Source organism: Candida parapsilosis, contig 006139 (assembly GCF_000182765.1).
Source record: "Candida parapsilosis strain CDC317 annotated contig 006139".
NCBI lineage: Eukaryota > Fungi > Ascomycota > Pichiomycetes > Serinales > Debaryomycetaceae > Lodderomyces > Lodderomyces parapsilosis.
In genome coordinates this window covers 547376-565658 of record NW_023503282.1, presented here as the reverse complement: position 1 = coordinate 565658, position 18283 = coordinate 547376, and the positions used below count along the sequence as shown (strand labels likewise).

The 18283-nt window shown below is 38.2% G+C and overlaps 12 protein-coding genes across 12 annotated transcripts; 7 read left to right on the top strand and 5 right to left on the bottom strand. All coding sequences in view use genetic code 12, as the record gives it.

The window, feature by feature from the left end:
* Positions 1–61: 61 nt before the first annotated feature.
* Positions 62–862, top strand: CPAR2_502490 (serine/threonine protein kinase; the record flags this gene model as incomplete). The annotated part of the gene is made up of 1 exon (XM_036810675.1): positions 62–862. The coding sequence occupies one exon, from the start codon at positions 62–64 to the stop codon at positions 860–862; it is 801 nt and encodes a 266-aa protein (XP_036667188.1).
* A 201-nt stretch (positions 863–1063) lies between these two features.
* Positions 1064–1597, top strand: CPAR2_502480 (uncharacterized protein; the record flags this gene model as incomplete). The annotated part of the gene is made up of 1 exon (XM_036810674.1): positions 1064–1597. The coding sequence occupies one exon, from the start codon at positions 1064–1066 to the stop codon at positions 1595–1597; it is 534 nt and encodes a 177-aa protein (XP_036667187.1).
* An 80-nt stretch (positions 1598–1677) lies between these two features.
* On the bottom strand, positions 1678–2520 carry CPAR2_502470 (palmitoyl-(protein) hydrolase; the record flags this gene model as incomplete). The annotated part of the gene is made up of 1 exon (XM_036810673.1): positions 1678–2520. One exon carries the CDS (start codon positions 2518–2520, stop codon positions 1678–1680), a length of 843 nt encoding a protein of 280 aa, XP_036667186.1.
* Positions 2521–4174: 1654 nt separating this feature from the next.
* Positions 4175–4972, top strand: CPAR2_502460 (MARVEL domain-containing protein; the record flags this gene model as incomplete). The annotated part of the gene is made up of 1 exon (XM_036810672.1): positions 4175–4972. One exon carries the CDS (start codon positions 4175–4177, stop codon positions 4970–4972), a length of 798 nt encoding a protein of 265 aa, XP_036667185.1.
* A 1022-nt stretch (positions 4973–5994) lies between these two features.
* On the top strand, positions 5995–6810 carry CPAR2_502450 (MARVEL domain-containing protein; the record flags this gene model as incomplete). Its single annotated transcript, XM_036810671.1, has 1 exon — positions 5995–6810. The coding sequence occupies one exon, from the start codon at positions 5995–5997 to the stop codon at positions 6808–6810; it is 816 nt and encodes a 271-aa protein (XP_036667184.1).
* A 288-nt stretch (positions 6811–7098) lies between these two features.
* CPAR2_502440 (DNA-directed RNA polymerase III subunit) lies at positions 7099–7689 on the top strand (the record flags this gene model as incomplete). Its single annotated transcript, XM_036810670.1, has 1 exon — positions 7099–7689. The coding sequence occupies one exon, from the start codon at positions 7099–7101 to the stop codon at positions 7687–7689; it is 591 nt and encodes a 196-aa protein (XP_036667183.1).
* Positions 7690–7717: 28 nt separating this feature from the next.
* On the bottom strand, positions 7718–10155 carry CPAR2_502430 (putative lipase; the record flags this gene model as incomplete). Its single annotated transcript, XM_036810669.1, has 2 exons — positions 7718–9918; positions 9984–10155. 2 exons carry the CDS (start codon positions 10153–10155, stop codon positions 7718–7720), a joined length of 2373 nt encoding a protein of 790 aa, XP_036667182.1.
* Positions 10156–11332: 1177 nt separating this feature from the next.
* Positions 11333–13093, top strand: CPAR2_502420 (anaphase promoting complex subunit 4; the record flags this gene model as incomplete). Its single annotated transcript, XM_036810667.1, has 1 exon — positions 11333–13093. One exon carries the CDS (start codon positions 11333–11335, stop codon positions 13091–13093), a length of 1761 nt encoding a protein of 586 aa, XP_036667181.1.
* Positions 13094–13095: 2 nt separating this feature from the next.
* On the bottom strand, positions 13096–13956 carry CPAR2_502410 (uncharacterized protein; the record flags this gene model as incomplete). The annotated part of the gene is made up of 1 exon (XM_036810666.1): positions 13096–13956. One exon carries the CDS (start codon positions 13954–13956, stop codon positions 13096–13098), a length of 861 nt encoding a protein of 286 aa, XP_036667180.1.
* Positions 13957–14075: 119 nt separating this feature from the next.
* CPAR2_502400 (GPI-anchor transamidase subunit) lies at positions 14076–15785 on the top strand (the record flags this gene model as incomplete). Its single annotated transcript, XM_036810665.1, has 1 exon — positions 14076–15785. The coding sequence occupies one exon, from the start codon at positions 14076–14078 to the stop codon at positions 15783–15785; it is 1710 nt and encodes a 569-aa protein (XP_036667179.1).
* Positions 15786–15857: 72 nt separating this feature from the next.
* CPAR2_502390 (mitochondrial 54S ribosomal protein uL1m) lies at positions 15858–16703 on the bottom strand (the record flags this gene model as incomplete). Its single annotated transcript, XM_036810664.1, has 1 exon — positions 15858–16703. The coding sequence occupies one exon, from the start codon at positions 16701–16703 to the stop codon at positions 15858–15860; it is 846 nt and encodes a 281-aa protein (XP_036667178.1).
* A 171-nt stretch (positions 16704–16874) lies between these two features.
* Positions 16875–18215, bottom strand: CPAR2_502380 (uncharacterized protein; the record flags this gene model as incomplete). Its single annotated transcript, XM_036810663.1, has 1 exon — positions 16875–18215. The coding sequence occupies one exon, from the start codon at positions 18213–18215 to the stop codon at positions 16875–16877; it is 1341 nt and encodes a 446-aa protein (XP_036667177.1).
* Between the last annotated feature and the right edge of the window lie 68 nt (positions 18216–18283).

Here is an 18283-nt window from a genome sequence, read left to right as displayed (position 1 = left end):
ATTTTTAGCTTTACCAAACATTGGAAATACCATACTATAGAAGACCCACATCTCTTCGGGCATGAGTGAAAAGCACATCAAACGAGTACAACAACTCGTACCGAATATAGACCTCAAGGTCATCTCCCAAGGAGCGGAAGCCCTAGTGTTTCAAACTAAAACTCATCCATACTCATCACATCCGTACCTTAAAAATTCAAGCCAGTTTATAATCAAATACAGACCTCCCAAACCATACAGACACCCTAAAATCGATGCACAAATTACTAGAACGCGAACAGCTGGGGAAGCTAAATTTATGTACAAGTTGAGCAAATTGGGGATTGCATGTCCGGCTTTGATATCGTGTGATTTAAGTAATGGAATTATATGGATGGAGAATTTAGGTATTGATTTACCCAATGGCAATGTTAGTTCAGTGAAAAATTGGCTATGGTATCTCGAGAGAGAAGCAAGTGAATCTGATTGTACTGGCAACAGAGTCAAACAAGTTTGTTTCAAAGTTGGTCAGTTGATTGGTAGGTTGCATCTTGCAGATATGATACATGGTGATTTGACTACTTCTAATTTGATATTGACGGGGTCTGAAGAGTCATGGGAGCCTGCCTTGATTGATTTTGGACTATCTTCATTTTCAGGATTGGCCGAGGACAAGGCTGTTGATTTATACGTTTTAGAAAGATCCGTTACAAGTACTCATTCGGTATTTGCGCAATCGTACAACAAGTGGTTATTAGAAGGATACGAATCTGCACATGATTTGAAACAGTACAAGAAGTTTGGCAAGGCCAAGTATGCTGAAACGTTTAAAAGGTTGGAAGAGGTGAGACTTCGAGGAAGAAAAAGAAGCATGCTAGGGTAAATTTTGTATAAGGGGAGGGGGAGAGATATATGTGGCCATAGAGAAATAGTAGAGTATAGATTCGACCATGTTTCGGTTGATGTAGAAGGAGAAGGTATGTAATAGATACTTACTAAACTGTGTTTCCTGTATTCTTTAGCTTTTTCTAAAGAGAGCGATGAAAAATCACCAAAAGCAACCCATCAAACATCACCAAAGACTATGTTTCAACAATTCAACAGAACAACAAGACAATTTCCACCACTCCTCAGGAGTATCCAATTGAGACACTTCACTCAATATGCAAAAAACCCACAAATACATATCCATGAAAACCCACCGCACCATTATAATTTTTCATTGTCAAAAAACCCAAATGCTCTAATTATCGGCAACTCACAAAGTACCGACCCTAAACCAGATAACTTTACCATTAATAAGGAGTTTGTCGATCTATTGCACAAGACTTTCGAAAATAAGATTTACGATGATTTCACATTCATAATGGAGGCTGGAACAAATGCCAATTCTTTTATGCCCATTTATGATTTCAGAGATATTCCCAAATATTCAAGACAACCATATATTGGTAATGTATTTGGGTATTTACAGGTTGATGGCAATGCCAAGATTATACCAGGAAGCTGGCAACGAAACGATATGTATGAGTTGTGTAATGGTAAGGATGGGTTATGTCATTTTAGTGAATACATGTATGAAACATTGCAGCAAGAATGTGAAAACGCTAAGAGTTAGCGTCTAGGCGAGGGGAAATAGTAGTGTCAATGAAGCTTATACGATACATCTGTTATTACAATACTAGACGCCTATTGTTTCTATCCTAAAACATCTTTTATAAACTTCACAACGTCAATCAACTCTTCCTCACTAGCACTATGAGCTACTCCAGGATATGTATTGAATTGTATTTTTTTGTATCCCAATCTATGATAAAGTTCACTAGTTCTCTTTCCAAAATCATAAGCAATAATGGGGTCAGCAGTTCCGTGACCTTGAAAAATTGGAGTATCAAAGTTTACATCTTTAACCAATCGTTTCTCCAACTCTTCACTAACGGCGCAGAATCCAGAAAGGGCAACAACACCACCAATTTTGAAGTTCAATAATGATACAGTTGCTAATGAGATTGCTGCACCTTGACTAAATCCACCAATGATGATTTTATTGGCGGGAATGTTGTATTTGTCGATTTGTTCTTGTATTAAGCTCTTTAATACATCACAACTCTTGAAGAATCCATTGATATCTTGTCTAGCATTGGGATTACCAAACTCATAAATATCAAACCAACCAGGCATCCTCATACCCCCATTGACTGTGATTGGTATTTGAGGTGCATTTGGGAATACATAATTAATTGATTGCGCATCGGGTATTAAATCAGTTTGGTTGATGAGTTGTGGCAACCATGACCAACCTTCACCAGTATCACCAAGGCCGTGAAGAAAGATAATTGCTGCCTTAGCGGGTGTTTTTGTTGCGTTGAATCTAATTGCTGTAATGGCACTCATATTTGTTGGTGGTGGGGAGGAGGTTCCGGAATTGTTGTTGTTGTTGTTGCGCGTGAAAATGGAGTTAAAAATGGAGTTGAAAATGCCTTGATAAAATGACAAGAAAAGGACCAATATGCAAGAAATGAAGATAACGCAAGACCTCATGTTCCCCAAAAGTCCTAGAGGGAACCTACTTGTATATGTGTTTCTTTACTATGCACATACGATGTAGTTCACCTCTTAGACCTATGGTGTAATGCATTCCCTCCCCCAACGTTCTCCAAAAGTGGGCTCATTTTTAGTCGCGCTACCGTTACCGTCACCGAATTAAGCCCGGGGAGGGACCTCGTCAACTGGTCGATATGATTCAAGATCAGTGGGTGATTAGTTTCGAGAACATCTTTAGATTGATGGTGGGAGATGAATTATATACTTGATAATAAAGATGATCGAGGTCCAGTTGTGGTTTCTTTCACATACCGTACTTTGTGTCATTGATAAAGTTTTCGTAAACCTCTCGAAAGCCGTTTCTAGTTGATCTAAAGTTAAAACTGTGGAGGCAATTATCACATGTCAATGGGGTGTCCCAATATTTTATTTCTGCATCATCACAAATTTGGAGATTATTCAACTTTAGGGAGATACGTTTGTTGAAGTAATGCACATGCGAATACAACCAATGAAGCTTTGTGGATCATTATTTTTCTCGTCAAGAGTAGCTTCTTTTTAAAGAACTACAACTAAATGTTTTGGTCATTGAAAAGAAAGGATAAGATCAATGAATTGTCTTGAATCTCTAAGTTACAGAGGTACACAACGACTGAGATATTGTGGTGAATGCCAAGAGAATGAAAGAACTGATACAACAGCACCCTTCTTCTTTCTCCTCAGCTTTGATAGAGGAAGTGTTTAATTTGACAAGTAAGCTAAAGCCGATCATAGACAAAAGGAGGGGGGAATGGGAGCGATTGTTGATTATAGTAGCCTCTTGATCTATCCGTCTATCGTATACTATTCTTCTTCTTCTTCTTCTCGTATTCATAAACCGTAAATGTAACAAAAGAGTGGACGATCATTCAAAAATATTGAAAATCTCGTATTTGTGCTCTTGTTACCTAAATGCTTATGTAAGATAATATGTACGGCTGATTAAAAGAAGTAAGCTCTAGATCCTTTGTTTGAAAAACTCAATAAAGAACCCAAGAAAAATATACATTGCAAAGTCACTACAATTCAATTTTGTACTATGCACAAGTGCGCATACATACCAAAGCATAGCCCAACTTTTACTAAAAATGTATCAACTATATTTAATACTTTGACTCGATTCAAACCAAGAGTTGCAGATGTACATACTTGGTCACATCTTAAAAAGTTGACTCTCGTATAAATCATAAGCCTCAATAAAAAGCAGATACTACCGCTGTGCGCAGAATGTTCTTTCACAGTTACGGTTTTTACCCCAAACAATCCTAGTAATAGCACTAAGAAATCAACAATACCAAATGATCAGCAATTTTGATAAACACATTGTCGTTTTTGCAAACTGTGATTGGTGAATTCTCCAAGAATCAAATAAGCTTTGTATTTTATTACCAGCGAATCCCATTATTTAACTCACATTGCATAACCCACGGTGTAGGGGATGCACAAATTACACTAAATTTAGTCTAAAAAAGACGGTTGTTGTGACCTGACTACGCAGTCATTTCCTTCCTCCCCCCCCTTGATTTATTTATGCTTTAAAAACTCATGAATTCTCCCATTTACATTTGGGTTCCAACTGAAAGGCAAGCACCAACCTTTCCTATTCCTCAGAATGAACATCACAAAGACAACTACTAGTATCATCTTACGTCTGGTTGAATTCTTATTCGCCGTCATCGTATTGGGCCTCACTGCCGGTGTTTTAGCAGGCTACAACACCAACATCTCCAGAGTCACATTCAACTTGGTGGTGGCAATTTTCAACATCATATGGTTAGCATACATTGCCTTCATTGCACCCAGAGTGTTGCTCAATCAAACGCCAACAGCAGTAGTATTTGGTGTCCAAGTCATATTTTGGATCTTTTATCTTGCCGGTTGGGCAGCTATTGCTGATGTGTTCCCCGATGATTGTAATTGGTGGTATTATATGAGAGATTCGGAAGATACCTGTCGCGCTTATCAAGCAATTTTGCCATTCTCATTATTGAATTGGATCTGGTTTAGTATTGAATTGGGATTGTTTATTGGTTACAGTTTTGTTCCTGAAATTAAAAATTACGGTGCAAACCACTTGATGCAAAATACAACTTATTATTGGGGCACTTTATTCAATGCTGAAACTACTACATCAAAGAGTTTTGCTGGTGTCAATTTCACTGATTCTGGTATTGCTACCAGTGGTGGTGGTGTTAATAAAGACGGGGGTGTTGTTGCTCCTCATCTTGACGAAGAAGCTGCTATAGGAAATGGAGTAAACGATGAAAATGCATACACTACTCATGGTGAGGAGGAGTCCAAAGTTGCAACTGAAGGTTCTGACCACTCTTTGCCCCACCAACAACAACAGCAGCAACCAGAAGCTGGGTACGGGTCAAGAACTAATGGTACCGTTCCAACAGCATACTAAAGCATGTGTCAATTTGTGTGCTTTTTATACCCTTGAGAAAATTCATTGTAGTTAATACACGACTAGTATACCCCTTTCATTCTGAATAGAGCTCAAATACTAGAGAGTTCAGAGATTAGAGATGCAACCTCTACACTTCCTTTTTGCGTATGAGAGTATAAATAAATTCCATATGCAAATAATGGAGAATGGATGGGAATAAAAAAACAACAACATCATAATAATCAATATCCGCAGATCTCTAGCACTTCTGTCACACCTGCGTTTCAAATTTGGCATTCCAGATACTTGGTTGGCCAAACAAAGATACCCTTGTTTTCTCATCACTCGCAACAGGTAAACTTCCGTATTTCGGAAACCAACTTCAATTGACTTGTAGCGTTCAAACTTGATATATTGACTCAATTTCAATGTAAAGTCTCTATTCTTCCGCACACATTTTCTAACTTCACAAACTTTGACAACCAATCTTCATTTCAATGGATGTTATTTTAGCTGTGGAGTAAAGAACACGAATTCCTTGCGGTTTTCGCGAGACCGTATCTTGCAAACAAACCCTTGGCCTGCTCAAGAATCATCGTTTTAGTTCTCGGTTATACAATGCCTTTCATTACTTTGCCATCCAGCAAACCCACCTGAATTTTCTGCTTTCTGTATAACAATCAATCATTAATTTGTATACATCAATTTCCCATCTACTACACTTTGATTATTCCCCACTTTTTTTTTTTGATTATTTGTGTGTGTGTGTTTATATGTTTACTTGTATGTGTATGCGTGTGTATGTTCCACACAAATTTTACAACCAAAACATTACCCACTTAAATAACTTTTTACCACCAAATTCACTGATCTTTACCACCACATTTTTTTCTTCATCTAGAAAGAACCATCAGAAGGTTGAGAACTTATTCACATCAGCCTCAATAAGCTTTCTCTTCCGTGATCTATCATTCGGTCAATACTTAATAGATAAAGTTCTTTAGATTCAATTGCAACCACTAATTACCAGTTGGACGAACATGGCAGAACCAAGAAGAAATACAGGTACATTTTTACGTACGGTTGAATTCATTACAACTGTTGCAATCATGGGTCTTAGTGGCAGTGTTTTGGCAAAAGTTGGCCACAACATTCCGAGAGTTTCATTCACAACCACCGTGGCTGCCATTGACATCCTTTACTTGGGTTACGTGGGTCTTTTTGTTCCTGTTGCATTGAACAACACCACACCTTCATTCATCATTTTGGGTGCTCAAGGAGCAGTTTGGATACTTTATCTTGGGTCATGGGCTGCTATTGCTGCTAATTTTCCCACCGACTGTAGCACTAATTCCTGGGAAAATAGTTCAAGAGCTACATGTCGTGCTTATCAAGCATTGCTTCCATTTTCATTGTTTAATTGGCTTTTGTACGGTATTGAGGGTGCTTTATTCCTTGGTTATAGCTATATTAATGAGGTTACAAACTATGGGTTGGGACATACTTTCAGACCCAGCCCATTTTATTGGGGATCAATATTTGCCATTGATCTTGGTCTTATTCGTCAATGTTGTGGTATGATAATTTCCAGTCGTTCAATAAGAAGAAAAGAAAAACACCGTGGTGATCTCGAGGATGGAGCTGCACATAGAGACGGTGAGATTGTTGCTGCTGATGCTACTGGTGAGGATAGTAACAATTTGGCCGAAGAGGAGGCAAAAGCAGTTGCTGAGGAGCAGGCTGGACCAAGAGGAAATACTACCAATAACACTGTTCGTGGCTCGGCCCCAGTTCATGATCGTACTTCCATTCAGAGCAATAGAACTGCAACTGGGGAGCCAATTGGCAGAGTTTAGATGAAGAAGTCGCTTCAGTTTTGTTTTGCTTTGATTGCTGCTTAGAGCATTGCTAGTTTTTTTTTTAATATATCTTGTTGTGTTGCAATAAATAGAGTTTTTAATTGAAGCATTATTTTGTTTGCAGTTTGAACTGTTTTGAAAACCCCTTAAACAAGATTTCAGCTCTGATCCAATGTTTTGTGTAATTAAAAACATCGAGTTAATTTTTTTTTTGTTCAAAATCATCACGAGAAAACGAAGATGCGATATCACAATCAGTACCATCAACAACACACATTTACCACAATGCAAATACTAAAAGAACGAGACTCCTTTTTATCCAACTTTGAAGTATATGACCACCTAAAACATATCAAGCACAAATACAACTGGACATTCTCACCTGAAGAAGAGCTCGCACTTCAACAAGAACAACAACAACATCAACAACTGGACCAACACAGCAAAAAGCACCATCAGAAACAAAAGAACCGATTCACGGCATGCGGTCCGGAATTGGAGGTAGTAACGCGGGATGTGCTTCAGTTTATGGAGAACAGTGCCGAAATAACCCAGGTTGATGTTGATGGTTTCAAGCAGCTAATGTTGTTTTTGAACCAATTTGAATTGATGAAGGTTGAGAAATTGCAAATTGTCAATTGTTTGCCTCGATCTTTGGTTGTGTTATATTTGTTGGTTGAAGATTGTGAAGAGAGATTTAGCGTGGAAGTATGTGAAGAGATTGTGGGGAAGATAAATGAGTTGTTTCCGAAAGATGACGATGAGGGAGAAGAGGACGAAGAAGAAGAAGAAGAAGAAGAAGAAGCAGATGCGGCTGGGGAGGAGGGTGATGAAATAAAGCAGGAAGAAGAACTAAATGATGAAGTTATGGAGTAATTTTACTTTTCAGTAATCTAGTGGAGGGCTATAGAAAATTATTCATTACACCCGGTTTCGAAAGACTCAAATCACCTGATTCATCAATCTCATCCTCGGCAATGGAAAGGCTGCGTCCTTGATCATTAGCAACAACGCCATCGGCCATGGCAGGTTCATTTGATGGTGAAACTAAAGCTGCCGGTAAGGGAATTTGTCCAATCAATGGAATCGAAGGTCTTTTCCCGTTAAATATGGCTTCGCCAAAATCACCAACGAAATGAGTAACTTCTCCCAATAACCCAGCAACTCCCAATGCAAATATACTTTCCGAATTATCCTTAGCATTAATCCACGCAGCATTTGCAGTATTTTCTTCTTCAGCAGTTGTAGTTTCATCAATTTCATGATTTTGCCTAGTCATTAAATCTCTATTAACCAAATTGGTCAAGTCTTGTTCATCGTCTAATGAATCATGGCTGGCAAACTCGCCTGTTGATGCATGTTCCATTACTGATGTTACTGTTTTATTGTAAACTTTTTCAGGACCGAAGTGATTCTCGACAAGATGCTTGATAACTGGCCATCCATAAGCATTGGCAAACCTTCTTCGTACAATGATGTTATTATGCGCATCAGGCTTGAGCTTAACCACTACTTTTCGCCAACTCATATTTTTGTGGTATTCTCGTGCAATCTGCTCTTCGAGTTCCTCGTAATTGTAGTCTATTCTATTGAGTAATCTCTTTGTCATTGACGAGTTTCCATTAGACGACGAGCCATTGCTTCCTGAGACAAATTGATCACCATTTCTCAACATTTTTGGCAAATCTTTTTCATAATACACCTTGTCGTGGATGATGACATTGTCTCGGCTCGTGGGGTCCGTGATGTATTTCATCGATGGAAGAGGAGGAAGGAACAATGCAGCGGCACTATCCAAAAATGTCAGATTTGGGATTCCAGAAGCTTCGCGTTTTTCATCTCCACCTTCATTTTTTCCTTCTCCCTCTTCATTTGTAGTTTGGAAATTTCTATACTGTTCACCTTTACCTTTTTGCTTCTGTGGCATGAAATATGACATTAGTGTTTGCATTGGCAGAAATGGATTGTTATCTTTCACTGATTTTGGCGCCTTGCCGGAGACCTCATCTTTAGCATTCCGCTGTGCATTTTCAATAGCACCTTTGGCATCATTTGAAGAAACATCATTGGAATTGATCAATGGTACCAACCCTTTATAATCAAGGTACAATAAGGAAGACGTTCTCAAAGGTACAATCCCATCGTTTAATGCATTTGCATACACTGTTCTCCGTTTGAACTGCTTCAACGTCCTGTGTGCCAATCCTGAAGGCAATAGCAACAATAATGGTTTGGAATTGTTCTCTAAATACTTCAAACCTAATTCTTGACCTGTTTTTCCCACAACACCAGCTGACAAGGCAACTTTGACATAAAGAGGGTTTTCGTTGGCTACTCCTAATAATGGTGACGCTATAGCAACGAAATTGATCGGTTTAATCGTTTCAAAAAACCATGGGAAATTCAGTCGAAGGTAAGCAATAACAAATACTTGAACACACCCACCTAAGGAATGGCCTATGAACGATATTTTTGTCACTTGTCCATTATTTAGCATCTCATTCTCAGTAACTAGTTCAACGATGTACTCTGCAACCCTGCTCCCTAAATACTTGATCCCTCGTTCAGTTTTCCCTCCATTGTCGAAAAATGCTTTGACAACAGTTTCTTCCCCACAGCCAGTTTGAGTCTTTTTTGCCATTCGGTCAATTTGCTCTTTCAAATACAACATATCAGCACTTGAATTTGAATGAAGACCATGAGTCAATATTACCAAATGCTTTGGCTTCCCAGGCAGGAGTACCGGTAAATTCCACAAATCTCTTGTGTCCCATTCTGTGACATTCAACAAAGGATGGAATGTGCCCACATGATCGGCATGAAGGATATGCTTTTCTGCATGTGATGCCTCGTGAAGAACTTTTTTCGAAGTTCCCACCATAATCTCGAAATCAATTGTAATCTTTGTGTTGAATATTATTTGGGACACAACATCGACTATCCAGGAATAATCCTTCTTTAAAGTATGACATGACAATTGAACATAGAATGATTGGCCGGGTAAAAGCTGTGGCTCAAAAACAGGTTGATCTGCAGTAACAAAGTATTTGACATTAGGGTCGTAGTCCAGTTGACGACAATCAACATATAATATGTATGGACCAGCTAGACTATGTTAGTAAATCCCTTCTCTTTATATAGTTACTGAAAAATCATTTTGAAAAACATACCTAAGTATATTGCCCTCTTTGATACTGGTTCAAGGTTTTTAACTTTTACCCATAATGTTGGCGGTATTACTACCTCATCGCCCTCTGCATGCGGAGTGAAGTGTATTTTGAATCGTTGGGTGTCACCTAGCCTTAATGATCTGGTTTGTCGATATAATATCTTGTGTTCCATATTATCAAGTTGGTCTTGGGTCATGGCTATAGGTGTATTTCGTAGTTCGGAGGTGTTTGGTATTGCGGCTAGTGGTGTATCTGAGGCCATTATTGGGGGAAGAGGGGGGGTTAGGAAAGGCTAGTTTATTTTATATATGATAGAGGGAAAACTTGATCGATTGTTCTATGGTTGTGAGCCTCTTTCTCTATATTTCGTGTATGTTATTGCTATTGTTTGTTTGTGTTTCTTGTGTTAAAAAGTGAATGTGATAATTTCTCATTCTTCTTTTTTTGCCTTCCTTTTTGGGGTGCATAACCGAAGTTGTGAACATTATTGTCAAATGACGGTTCGATTGAAGCAAATAAATGAAGCTGAAGCGATGAACCGCTTTCATAAGTATAGACTATATCCCGCGCAAGTAGGAAGACAGCAGTACACTTTCTCATCACAATATGGGGCCTATAATTATATCTCGGAATAATTTCTGGGTCGTTTAGATAACAATAGCCCGTTAGAATCCTGCATATAGGTAACAGGCAAGTCCGACGCAATAGAACACCTTCAAATACAAAGTCATAGAGCACCTTGATAAATAGAGCATTCAGGTGATGCAAATTTTGTTTTCAAACTATTCATGTGTTGAGGCATTCCGCTCAATAAATACGTTCAGGTGTAACTGGCTATGACGAGGAACACAGTATATAACTTGCTGTACGTCCAAAAAAAGGGTTTCACAGATTCTGTGGTGTAACAATGCTTATTTCACCTATCATTCAGGGTCCCTAAATTGAATCCGTAGAAATGGTAGGTAGTAGAGGTGAACAGTTTTGGATAACTCAAATCAACAGATTCAAATTCCAAATAAAAAAAAAAACAAAAAAAACAAAAAAAACGTAATCACCAACAGGAAAACCTAAGATCCACAACTTTCGTCTGCTTTCGAAATTAAAAAAGCATCCGGAGCATGGAACACAATGGCACGCACCCCTTCCAATTGAGGTACTCGTACTTAACTAGTTAACTTGGAGTATTTGTATTTCAACATTGTTTAGACTTTAACGATAGATACGCGAAATCAAAAATTGTAAATAACATAAATACATCAACAACAGACGCGTAGAGTATTAATCAAGTGATTCTTTTCCTAGACTCCACACACTTTTCTTTACAGTACACCATAATCCTCCAACCTAGAATGCCTCTGAAAACCTTTCTGATCTTTAGTCCAGAGTTCAAGTATATAAGTTGCGATCCAGATGAACGTTTGGCTGATGAGGATGGAGAAGTTTCTGTTGTTCATGTGGGGCAGTTTCCATTGAAAAGTGATCCTAAATCAATATTGGCTTGGTGTCCCAAAATGAATTTATTGCTCATGACCAGAGATAAAAACACACTACATTGTTTCCGTATTCGTGGTGAAGAGATTTATTTTGTTAATAACGGTGCTGAAATAAAAGGTATAACTTGTCATGAAAAGAATTTTTGTTTGTCAGGGGCAGACAAAACCATCAAGATTTACGATTCTAGTGATGGTAAGCTAATTAAAACATTGGACCAAAAATTTGCTGATATCGAGTTTATTCATTGGTCAAGTACCAATTATCAATTGAAGAACAAGGTACTCAAGAGTTTGCCAATCATTTATAATGATATTTCGTACAATTTGGATTACTTGGTTATTAATGATGAAAAATCCATCACTTTTACAATCAACAAAGTTTTAAACATCAACATTGTCACAAAATACCAAATTCGGCTGCAGGTTCAGTCTGCGTTATTTGAGCAAAAGTATCTTGATGACAGTCAGCGATTGATCAGTATTGAAATCCCCACTAAATCCCGAGAAGCATATGCAGATCTGATGATTCTTTTATGTCAAGTCATTGAGTATCTTGAGAGGTCGAAATCAACTTTAAGTGAGATCGAAAAGGAGCTCAAGACCTTTTATGTTGCCATAAATAGGTACTTGTCAAACTTGAAAACGGAAATCAAAGGTGACTTGTTGCAAGACTTGGGTGATATGTTACTCACAGGAACTATTCCTGATAATACCAAAGACTTTTGGGTCAATCAATTTGGAGAGCGTGGATTGAAAAAGATGAACAAGTTGTTGGAAATTGTTTTCGAAGAATGTCATAAAAAGATTTTCCAATATTTGATTGCACCAATGGAAAGAGTGATTGCATTGTTGGATGAATTGAATGGGATCACCAAGTGGAAAAATCCAATCGAACTTGACGAGAAGGACATCAATAAACTTACAAAAGAATGTCAAGCTGAATTGAAAGCTTATACACAGTTCATATGGGATTTGAAAGAGGAGAAAGAGCACTATGAAGAGTTTTTCAACTGGTGGAAAACAATCGTTGATAAATTTGCAGATAAGGAAGAAACTAACAGCTATTCAACGTCAAAATTATTGGAGTTTATTCACGCAAACTTGTTGCAATCCAAAGTATTGCAATATATTTCAACGGATTTTGATACAATCAAACAACTCGGTGAGCGTAACTTGTTGAGCGAGTCTCAGCAAAATCTCTCAGATTCATTTCAAGTCATTTTGGATCAGGTCGATGATTACCATCAATCAAATGTCGAAATTTCTGTTTATGCTGAAATATACCATCCAACACCTTCTTTTGATATGCGTGGTTCAACATGGGGACTCCAAATTGTTGAAGCACACACCGATTATTATGACAAAACTTTGGAAGTGTGGAAAGCGAACGGTCAAGTAATTGACAAAGTGGAAGGTGCCAGAGGGTTTGAGTTTAGCGACAAAGACATGGTTGCACTAACAAAGGATAGTCTTTATGTTTTAGATCATGCTACAACTACACCAGTGCCCTTACCGGATCTTCCCTTTGAGCCAGCACACTTGGCTGTTAATTCTAAATATGTATGGATAACGGACAAGAACAAAGTACACTATGCGGTGTTGAAATTGGTATTATAGTTCTATAGTTTGTTTAGTTTATAGCTTGCGTTTTCAAGGTAATATTGTTGTCGTAGATACTTTTGAATTATGTCTTGTAATTGCTCTTCACTCAAGATCTTCTCTTTGATGATTAATTTCTTAACTTGGAAACTAGTTGTCTGTTTACTACGTTTTCTTTGAAGATGGAGGAAGAATCTAGAGTTGATTGAACCTCTAGCATTCATCAACTTCTCTAGTTGTGACTTTTGAATTGGTTGAAATGTCTCCAATACACGCTTAACCTGGCTCACTTTTTTCCTCAATAAAGAATCTAACCCAACTGGGTGTTCCGGTATACCTAGTTTGGAAGGATAGTAAAACACTTCAAATGGATGCTTTGTAACATCAAAGATTCTTTGTGACATAATAAACGCATAAACTTTCCTTACTTCTTTGATGATATCAACAACTGGATTTATCTGCTCAGCATATCTTTTGATCAACGGTAGTGGCTCTCGTAAACTCTCAGTGTTGATGTTGAGTGCTTGGGTCACAGAAAAAGGCTGGGGTAGCTTATTGTAGTATGTCTTTTTCGGGTCCTCATTATCTGTCAAGGAGTCAATTAAATGCACTGTGGGCCAATGGCCCTTCACTTTCATGTATGGAATATTTTCAAACTCTTTATACCATTGGGGTTTGTCCACTTTATATATAGCGTCAAGCACTTCACTTATCTTTTTGTATTGTTCTTGATCCAAGATTTGGTGTAATAAGTGTTCAAATCTTTTAGCTTTGCCAAGTAGATACTGCTGTTTCAACACTCTTGACCCGTCTAGAATCATACCACGCGGTAGAGGTAGCCTTCGAAGCTGTCTTTGTAGTAACTTGTACGACGACAGCATCACATCCCCATAGTAAAAAGCTTGTTTTTAAAATTTGGTAGCTTTTTCCTTTTTTCAGAATCCTCTTGGACACATCAAAACATCACTTGCCCTCTCATCGATTATCATCATCTACAGTTATGGCCTTAGCAGAGAAGGTACTTAGAAAAATTCATAAATTGAATTTGATTCCAAAGGCAATCAAACTACTACCTCGTCTTTCGATAGTCTTGGCTGCTTTAAGTGTACTATGGTTAGTCACTTTACCTCAAGATGGAAACTATCGCAACTGCTATATTTCAGAAAACGCGTTGATGCCGGGACAGGTTACATCCTATTTTAGAGAAAGTGAATGGAACATTGTTCGTGGGTACAGGAATGAGATTAAGCAACTTGAACAGCAACCAATTGAGCAACGCAATGAAGTTATCACGCAATGGTTACAAGATTTAGGTTTGCCAGTCTCGCGACACCGCAATGGCTTCACTAACGACACTTTGTACTCAATCATGCATGCATCGCGAGGTGAAAATACAGAGGCTATGGCGTTGGTTGTGCCGTGGGTTAACTCAGACGACGAATTCAATGAAGGTGCAATGGCGCTTGGGATGGCATTGATGCGTTATTTCCAACGTATTTCCGTTTGGTCAAAGAATATAATACTTGTGATTCCACCCGATGGCAAGCAGAGTTTGAGATCCTGGGTTAATGCCTATCATACAAGTTTGGACGATACTGCAGGATCCATTGAGGCAGCTATAATTATGGAATACGGTAAACAGGGTGATGGTTTCCAGTATTATGACATGTTCTATGAAGGTTTAAATGGCCAATTGCCGAACTTGGATCTCCTAAACACAGCAAATCAAATTGGTCAACACGAAGGTATCAGTTGTAGTATTCAAGGTATTAGTGATCGCGCAATAAACTTTACCAACCGATTGAAAACATTATTTGCTGGTATTTTGCGATTGGTGGTTGCTGGATCTAGAGATGTCCATGGCCACGAAGCCTTTTCTGGATGGCAAATTCAAGCATTCACAATCAAAGCCAGGGGAGCTCAAGGACACGATGTGACGCAATTTGGACGAATTGTTGATTCTACATTTAGATCAGTCAATAACTTGTTGGAGAAGTTCCATCAATCATTTTTCTTCTACTTGATGTTGAGTCCTAAACATTTTGTTTCTATTGGAACTTATTTGCCTAGTGCCGTTTTGTTGGCAGTGGCTTATGCTCTTGGAGCATTGAATACAATATTGAATACTGGCATTGAGTTGGACCAGATACCCCATAGTTTGACCAGATTATTGGTAGTAGCCGTTGTTGCTGAAGTTATATGTGTGGTGTTGTCCGTTATCATACCACAAGCATCAGTAGATATGTTGGAATATGTCCCAATGGCGCTCCTGATATTGCCAGTTTTTGTGGCAAAGAGCCGCTCACAATCATCAAATACAACAAGCTTTGCCTTGATTGGATTGGCTTTATTAATCATTGCGTTTTTGATAACCGCTTTGTTGATTGTTCATTTTGCATTGGCCCTCACAATTGGTTTATTGGCAATCCCATTAACGTTTGTCCCCACTGTGATTCAAACTAATAAGAAATTGGCCATCTTGTGCTTGTTTGTATCGAATCCATTTTTGGTGTTTGTTTTGGCAAATGGGTACTTTGGGGAGGATTTCTTTGCCAATTTGATTGCTTCATGGAACCAATTGCAATGTTGGACTTGGTTGGTTATCATTTTGGGATGGTTCCCTGCCTGGTTAATGATTGCATATGCTACAACCGGGATCAGCTCAATTGGCGCCAAAGAGGAAAAGCGCGAGATGGAAGAAAAGTTGTAATGTATATATATACAAGTTTATTTACTTTGACTATAGTAAGTTCTCTATTGGACCTATGCTTCTGTTGTATTTCTAGTCCTGTTTAAAATCGATAACTAACCCTGGACTATTTGCCGATGAAATGAAGCAGTAGCCCAACCTAGTCTTTTTCGAAGCATTTGGATCAATTTGTGAAAAAATGACATCACTTACTGCCTTCAAGTTCGACATGATTTGAAAATCACTAAATGTAGCATTTCCAACAGTAAACGTTATATGTGAATCTTTTTGTTTAATCTGATACGATCTCAAGATATTTGCAATAGCTTGAGGGTCATCGGTGACAGTGCCCTTCTTCTTTGTAGGCTGTAATCCAGCAGGACCCAATATCCTTGCAACTGCTCTCAACTGACTCTCCATTTCACTAGTTGCAAAAACATGAGTGAAATCATTAGGCAACAACTCTTGGTTAACAAATTTATCAATCAACTCCTTACCTCCTAAAAACTGTGGATCAACCAATGACAGCAACTCTTCAATTATCGAGTGATGAGTCGTAAATACAAGTGGTTTGGTTTTCTTGTTTATGGGGAATGGTATATCAACAGTTCCATTTAGGGGAGCAGCACCTTGTTCTTGACGCACATACAAATTACAAGTAATTGTCGTCTTTTCGGCTGGTTTGCCCACTTCAAATGACCTGATAGTATTGAGAGCTTCAGCAATTGGCATATGTAAGGGATGATCAATGGGGTTTTCCAATGATTTGAATTTTAACTCTTGTCTCAATTTACGCTTCTTTTGCTTATCCTTTTCTCGTTGAAGTTGAGTCTTGGTCTCCTTAGAATGTACTAAGGAACGTATGAATGTGCACGTGGGTGAAGCAGTACATTTGGGAAGTATGCGCCTTAGAGGCTGAAGCGGTATTAGTTTGAACATTGGAGGATTCAACAAATCTACTTTTGGATGATGTTTTGGCTGAAAAATTTTGTAATGAACAAAGACAAAATGAAAAAGGAAAAAATAAAAAAAAAAGAATATCACCAAGTGGTTATATGCAGGAGGAGAACATACTTAATGAATCACTATGTTTAGCTATACACTTTTCAATCACTTACCCTTAATCAACTTTATCGTGTTGAAAATGACAATTGAGGATATTGGCCCTAATAATGGTAAGAACACTGCCAATTTATGTTCACTAGGAAAGTATGCTTGTTGAACCATCTCCTTTTCAAAGAATGCTTTGTTTGAAGCCAGTTCTGCTTGAGCAGCAGCTTCAACTGACTTTGTACCTATTGCTTCGTCAATTTTCTCGAGACTATAAAGCACTTGCTGGCGAGTTTCCTCTGGAACAGTGATATCTTTTAAAGATTGTGACAACTTCACCAAGGATTTTAAATTATCAATTGAACTTTGAACATTCTTGTACACCAATAACCGTTGTATTGAGTCTAGCTTTATTGCTAATGATTGATCTCCTTTGGGGAATCCAAGTAGTTGTAACAACTGATTGGCGAAAATATTCATGATTGGAATCAACTCATCCACGGTTATGGTGGAATTTGCCATTGATGGTAATCCTCGATTATAAATCTTGAAGCCACCCCATTGTGATACCAAAAACGAATTGGAGCCTGAATGGGAAATGGAAAGCGGTTGTTTAGGAAGAAAAGTGACAAAATTGATTGTTGGATTGATGTCCAAATTCACAAGATTCCAACCACCAAAATCAATAAATGTCGTCAAATCATCCTCGGTAATGATTCCATCTTCGTAAAGACCTTTGAGGTTGGAATAGTATTGGATTTGAGTGGTTACTGAAAATGATGTGATGTTTTGTAAATAAGCAAGCACAGGTTCAAATTCAGCAAGCGCCTGTTCTATCTGCCAGTTAATTTTTTTACCGTCCTCGACAAGTAATGAAAATACCAAATTGTAATTGTCACTGTAAGCGAAGGAAATGTCAGTAGTTGGTTGACGAAGTTTCAATGAGACTAATGTATCTAATTCATCTTTGAATACATGCTCAAACAACACTTGTTGCACCAGTCTGTCAACCTCATCTTGAGGTCGTAGGCTGATGTTAATGATCCTGTCATCAGTCTCGACTTTAAAGTCATTTGCATTGCGGTGCACATTAACAATATACCTTGCATCGTCTTTATTCACCAAATCGACTACCCAACTCAGTTCCAAGTCTGGGTATAGCAGTTTAAACCTGGATCTTAGCTTTTTCTCGTCAATTGGTGCATTGACATGCACAGGTATCTTGAACTTCATGGTTGACAAATCATACTTGTTAATTTGCTCGATTGGTAAATCAGCACGATAAATGGAGGTAGTGTAGGTGAACAAAGGGTAGCCAATACCAGCCATCAACACAATGACAACCAATGTTATCGCTTTACGTAGCGACTTAACGCGGGGAGACTCCTTGGACTGCCTCATTTTATGGTCTAGTCTGGTTGTTTACTTGGATGAATATTTTTTTGCGTGTCGCAATTTTTTCTTTTTCA